The sequence below is a fragment of the Musca vetustissima genome, unplaced genomic scaffold (assembly GCF_032173495.1).
Source record: "Musca vetustissima isolate MV318-11 ecotype Yass unplaced genomic scaffold, APGP_CSIRO_Mvet_v1 utg5380, whole genome shotgun sequence".
Classification (NCBI taxonomy): domain Eukaryota; kingdom Metazoa; phylum Arthropoda; class Insecta; order Diptera; family Muscidae; genus Musca; species Musca vetustissima.
Genome location: NW_026879456.1, coordinates 194003 through 200665, shown reverse-complemented (window position 1 = coordinate 200665; position 6663 = coordinate 194003). Strand labels below are relative to the sequence as shown.

Sequence of the window (6663 nt, the reverse complement as noted above, 5' to 3'; positions counted from 1 at the left end):
TGTCTGAATCCTCGTTCGGTATTGAAGGGCTCCGATAGGTCCTTTCCGACTTTAACTGCTGACCTTGTGCCACTTAAAGTTATCCTGCATAGCCGTATTAATTTTGCAGGAATGCCGAACGCAGATATGGCTTTAAATACCTCTGAACGAATAGGGCTGTTGAATGCGGCTTTATAGTCGACGAATAGGTGAAATGTGTCGATGTGTTTTTCTCGGGTCCTTTCCAGTATTTGGCGCAGAGTGAACAACTGGTCAATGGTAGAATTGCAAGGTAAGAAGACTAATTAATCTATAGTTAGCACATATTGTCCATTGGGACACGGGACACAGAATACTGAGGTTCCAACCATTGGGCATGCATTCCTCTAGCCAAATTGTACTAATCAGCTGGTGCATGTTCCTTACCAACATCTGACCACCAGTCTTGAATAGTTCAGCTGGTAACCCATCGGCTCTTGCTGTTTGTTACTCTTGCTATTGCCAATTTCAGCTCATCTTGACTAGGTGGTATACATTGTATATCGTCATCTCCTATTGGTTCTGGAGTAGCTTCTTCACCGCCACTATTTGATACCAGAAACTTTTCAAAATACTCCTTCCAGATACTCAACACGATGTCTGTATCTGTCACCAACTTTCCTTTTTCATCTCTACAGGAAGATGTGCCTGCACCAAAGGCTTTGGTTTGGTGTTCTGACTCCTGTACATATCGATTTGCTCACGTTTTTCTTGTTCTTTCTTCTTTTTTTCTGCAAAAAAGTTTTTTGTCGATATTTCTCCATCGCATTACGTGTTGCTACTGTCCCCTACTAATCCCCTTTTTTAAGATCTGACCAGTCATTTTTTATAAACGACCTGAAAGTCATTTTCATAAACGATTTTCAGGCCTAGTTCATCACTCTTCCATACACTCGATCATTAATAATTTCATAGGTGATGACAATACCTACTTTTGTTTTTGCTAAAATAAAATAAGCAACGCCGAATGAATTAATAATTCTGAAGTGATTGCGCCACCCAGTGTAATGACTTGTCTAAACGCTGCAACATTGTATTAATTTGAAAGTATTGAAATAACCCTCCTACACACATACACCATCTCTCATAGTTAATTATTTTATAATTGTTGTAGTATTTTTTTTTTTTTTTGCATTACAACTATTATAAGAAATTATGAGTTAATTGACCGGATTCTATTCAGTCCACAATACGGTTTCAAATATGTTTATATTTTGCTCAGCATACATTGATTTGGCGCGTAATTAACACTCTCCGATTTTCTCTCGGTTTGTTGATTTACAAATTTGTAACGTCAATGTTAGCATTATTATTTAAAGAGCAACTAGTCAGCAATAGATGTCGCAATGTGCAATTTGTACTCTATAAAAAGACCAAGGTCTATTAATAAGGTGATTCAGGGAGACCAGCTGGATATCAGCTGCCTCTCAAGTTTGCTGTGAAACTCCATTATTGTGAAAGTCCAAATTTTTGACATTAGACAGCTGACTTTCGTTAGCTGGGTGACCTCATTAATTGATCTTGAAAAATATTTTAAACACATCAAAAAACTCTTTAGAGTCTTTGTAGGCTCCCATAAAGAAGTCTCTATAGACTCCATGTGTAAGAGCCTTTATTAATATGACATATTCTTAATAGACTTCTTTAAAGGACTTTCGTTTGCTCGATATTCTGTAATTTGCAACAAAAAAAATGGAAGAATAAACTAAACGGCGCCCAACACAAAAACCATCTGTCAAAATGAATTTAAAACAAGTGAAAACGTCGTTATGTTAAAGCTGGGTCGAAAATGTGTCGGGACCCTTTTGTCAAAACGTTGACCAACTAGGGTATATTCTCTGAAAAAGCGAAAAGGTTGACAAAAATGGAGCGGTACCTTCTCACAACATAAACGCATGTAAATTTTTCTCTGAACGCTGAAATGTTTGATTTTAAAATATTTTAATTTTCCTTTTATATTTTCAATACATTATTGATTTATTGTTTTGACCATGATGCAATAATAAGGTAATGTATCAAAACAAAAATCTTTATTTTTGTCTCGACCATCTGTCAATTTTTTCCTTAAAATATTTCACATGGTTGGCAACATTGCACATTGAATTCATATAGAAATTAGGCATTTTGACAGTTAAGACACGTTTACATTTACGAAATCCACTCGATCTCAAATGTCAATTCCATTGCTTATACGTCAAATATAATCCACTGGATTTGTGAACAGGATACGCAACGGAATTGACTTTTGAGATCGAGTGGATTTAGTAGCCTAAACGTAGCTTTAATCGCGTCATCAGCTGCGCTAAATGGACTACCCATGATGCAATAATAAGGTGATGTATCAAAACAAAAACTTTGTTTTTGTCTCGATTAGCTGTCAATTTTTTCCATATAATATTTCAAATGGTTGGCAACACTGCACATCGAATTCAAGTAGAAATTACCCACTCTGACTGTTAATCAAGACATCAGCTGCTCTAAATGGACTACCTATTCATTGTGCCATTGGACTACATATTTATTGTGTCATTAATTTAATCAGCTGGTACTAAACTGCACTAAACTACCTCTTGTTATTATGCCATAAGCAAGACAAAAAAATATATATTGGACATTAACTGCAAGGAAGACCTTTAGGCGCCAAATGGCTGTCCTTTAAAGATTCGTATACTACTTAGCTTTCAAATAATTCCAATGAAAGAAGTGGCCAATTGTAATAACCTCTTTGAGAGACATCATTGTCCGGAAGCTTTCCCCCTAAACAGGCAAATATTTTTATTTTTATGTGGAACGTAGCGCCGTCATAATAGACATTTTTGCATGACCATATCAAAAATTATTAATCATCTCTCTCGATAGCACAATCTATCGGTCTTCTTGTAGGGTAAAAAAAATCTTTCAGAAGATTTTTAATTATGGTTCAAACTTTGAAATCCGCCCCTATATAAAATATATTTGAAGATGACAGCTATTATTTGACATTCCGAATTCCTATTTAGAAAAAAACGTATACCCAGAAAAAATATATGTGAAGATTACAGCTTCGAAGTGGCTATTATTTGACATTTCGAGTTTCTATTAGAAAAAATTTACTCTCAGGAAAAATATACCACAAGACACAATTTATGTCTTTGGTGTTTTTTTATTTAAATTTACAAAAAAAAAACTATTTCTTTTCATGTTATGTATCTTTAGTTTTATATTATTTTTAATTACCTCTCGTTTACCTTTTGATATCGAACAAAATAGGAACATTTAGCACATTCTTGCAGTACAGTAACAGACCAATATTGTTTATTAATGTATAATGTATTACTTTTAGTGAGTACCCTTACTGTTTGTTAATTAATGCAGCCCTGTCTTTGTTTTGGTTTAATGTCAGTGGAGATGCCATAATTCTCATCAAATTTGGCGATTTTTTATTAATATTAAAATAAATATTAATTAACCAGATAAAACACATTTATAAAAATATATGCTTTTATTAAATAATACAAAACTAATATTTTTTATTTTATTAAAAAAAAAATAAATAAAACACTCACAATAAAAATAACAAACGATGGCAACCCCCTCTCTCTCACACGTGCAGGACAGTGTTTGCGTTTGTCAACAATGCGGCTCACATACAGTCTCCATTCCACCTCATTCGTAAATATTTCGTTAAACTACTTTGAGTTTCTCTTTATCGGCCTTTTTGTCTTCTCCCCCTATTCACTAGCAAGTGTAACGTTTTTCCACTTTTTCATGGTTGACAACACAACTCTGTGAATGACATATGGTAACATATGTCTGAAGAAGAAGAGGAAGACAACCCTGTGAAACCAACCACGCTTTGATTTGTCTGCATGTTTTGCTCGTTGAGGAAATAAAAATGGAATTATTTGCAGTAAATCGGTAAATTAATAAAATAAATTAAATGAGAAAATATAATTTAACTTCCTCTCGTTTAGATATGAAGTGGAATTGGATAAAAAGCAAAGTAATGAAGATGAAATCTTGCAAAAACTTTTGAAAAAAGTCGAGAAAAGAAAACGTAAACATTCGGAGACGGAGAAAAAGAAACCAAAACAGGTGGAAGAGGAAGAGAATGTAGAGAATGATGTGACACCCAAGGAAGTTAGTTATGAATCTGGGCCACAATTGGAAGAGGATATTATTAATGCCGGCAGTTATGATAAAGAGGAGTTAGAGGCAGACGATACTACAACCGCCTTTGAGGTTTTGGGGGAAGATGTAAATGCCAATAGGCGAAAAGAAGTTCAGGCTGTGTTGCCAGCATGGTTGGCTCATCCGAATATCATATCAACAAGTGTTGCGGCCACATCGGATACAAGTGATGATAGCCTGGCGGAGTGTACATATCTATCACCACAAATTCGTGGTGCCCTCAAGGAAATGAAAATCACTCGCCTGTTTCCTGTACAAACAGCTGTGGTGCCCTGGATTTTAGATGCTCATACAAAACCGGCACCATTTCGGCCACGTGATGTGTGTGTTTCAGCACCCACGGGTAGTGGTAAAACATTGGCTTTTGCCATACCGGTCGTACAAATTCTGGCCCAACGTACCGAACGTAAAATCAGAGCCTTAGTTATATTACCCGTAGCCGAATTGGCCCTACAGGTCTATAAAGTATTTAAGAAATTGTGTGAGAAGACGGATCTCAGTGTTTGTCTGCTATCGAATCACACACCCTTCGCGGTGGAAAAAGAAAAACTTGTTGAGAACTATAAGGGACGGTGGTATTCCAAGGTGGATATTGTGGTAACAACACCTGGTCGTCTGGTGGAACATTTGCATGGCACTGAGGGTTTCTGCTTGAAAAATCTTAAATTCCTGATCATCGATGAGGCAGATCGTATTATGGATGCTGTCTTTCAAAATTGGCTTTATCATTTAGATGCCCATGTACGCGCCACATCCGATCAATTACTCTCCGGACAGTCGGCACCATTGTGTTATAATGAATTGGAACTGGCATATGATAGGCAGCCACATAAATTATTATTCTCCGCCACATTGTCACAGGATCCGGAAAAGCTACAAAATCTAAGACTCTTCCAGCCGATTTTGTTTACATCGGTTTTGGATAATCTGAAGGAATTGCAAGACAAGTATGCCGAACAGGTACTGAATAAACCCAAGAGTGGTGAATTTATTGGTAAATACACCACACCGGCTGAACTGACGGAGAAATTCTGTCTGACACAAACCAATTTGAAACCGTTGACCTTGTATGCCTTGATCAAGGAGCATAAATGGCAAAAGTTTTTGGTATTCACAAATAGCGTGGAGGCATGTGAGAGGTATGTATGTGTGTGTGTTATTCTTAAATTGGAAGAGGGTTAGAGTTGTGGAAAAGAAGAGCATATTATAGCATATTTTGAAATATATTTTATGGAATTTTTGAAAATGTTAAAATGAATGGCTTATATTTCTCTATACCCTCCCCCGTCTAATCATGAACTTTCCTTAAGAAGTGCTATTAAATATAAATCAATTTGATTGTTTATTGTAGATTGGCTTTTGTAATGTTTAAATTATTTGCTGGTGATGAGGATATACAATTGGGTGAACTGAATAGTCAACACAAGAACCGTACAGCGATCTTATCAAAATTTTTAAGAGGTCGATTAAATGGGTATGTTTTTTATTTTATATTTGGCAACTACCATAAGAAATTGTTTGAATATTACCCTTATTTTATTTAATTACTTAGTTTGATATGTTCCGATGCCGTGGCCAGAGGTATAGATATTCCCGATGTAGATGTAGTTATATCTTATGATCCACCACGTCACATTAAAACCTATATACATCGTATTGGTCGTACGGCACGTGCCGGTAAACAAGGTACGGCCATCACACTGGTATCCCAGCCTGAGCATAACAAATTCAATGTGAGTTATTTATCCATTCAATTAATTTTCGTAAATTCGTAAATAATTAAAAAATCGTGCCCTTCACAACAGAAACTCCTCAGCGAAGTGGGTAAAGTGGTGACAGCCGAAATCGAAACTTCCACCGCCATTGAAGAAGCCAATGCCAAGAAATATCACACCATCTTGGAGAGTTTGCGTGAAAAATTGATACGTGACAAACGTAAGAAGATTTTGGAAATAAATCGTGCCCGAGAAATGTACGAATTGAAATCGCAAGATGTCACCAAGCTAACACCAATGGAAAAACTGCAAATGGAGGCCACATTGAAAATACACGACACTACCAAAATCGAAAAGGATGATGGTATTACGAGGAAGACTATTAAAAATCTAAATAGAAAACTGAAAAAGAAGGCCAAGGAAAATGAAAAAAAGGCACAAAATGCGGACAACGGCAAGGATGTGAAACAGAATAACACGAAATCCAAATTGACAAAAACAAATAAATTTAAACAAAAGACGCAACAAAAGAAAGAATAAATAGATTCTGTTGTGATTTCAAGTTTTATGTTTTCGTTAATGGACATGTTTACTATGAAAATTAGAAATGTAATTAGTTACTTTGTAAAAAAAGTATTTTGAGAATAAAAAATCGTATTTTTTATCTACTAAATTTTAGTTGTTTTATTGGATTAACCTTCTGTGTGTTGGAGAAATTATTAATGCTAATATCCAATAAATCTATTAACATTTAATTACC

The 6663-nt window shown here is 35.5% G+C and overlaps 1 protein-coding gene across 1 annotated transcript; it reads left to right on the top strand.

Annotated features, from left to right (window-relative positions):
* The first annotated feature begins 3873 nt into the window (after positions 1–3873).
* Positions 3874–6443, top strand: LOC133324360 (probable ATP-dependent RNA helicase Dbp73D). The gene is made up of 5 exons (XM_061533203.1): positions 3874–3915; positions 3972–5327; positions 5540–5662; positions 5741–5921; positions 5994–6443. The coding sequence occupies exons 1-5, from the start codon at positions 3893–3895 to the stop codon at positions 6441–6443; spliced, it is 2133 nt and encodes a 710-aa protein (XP_061389187.1). The 5' UTR covers positions 3874–3892.
* Positions 6444–6663: the final 220 nt, after the last annotated feature.

What these genes read in the sequence shown, in the direction of transcription:
- LOC133324360 (XM_061533203.1), top strand. Translation starts at nt 3,893, where the DNA reads ATGGAATTATTTGCAGTAAATCG. An exon ending in AGCGTGGAGGCATGTGAGAG is followed by an intron (nt 5,328 to 5,539) that starts GTATGTATGTGT and finishes TGTTTATTGTAG; the next exon opens with ATTGGCTTTTGTAATGTTTA. An exon ending in CTGAGCATAACAAATTCAAT is followed by an intron (nt 5,922 to 5,993) that starts GTGAGTTATTTA and finishes CCTTCACAACAG; the next exon opens with AAACTCCTCAGCGAAGTGGG.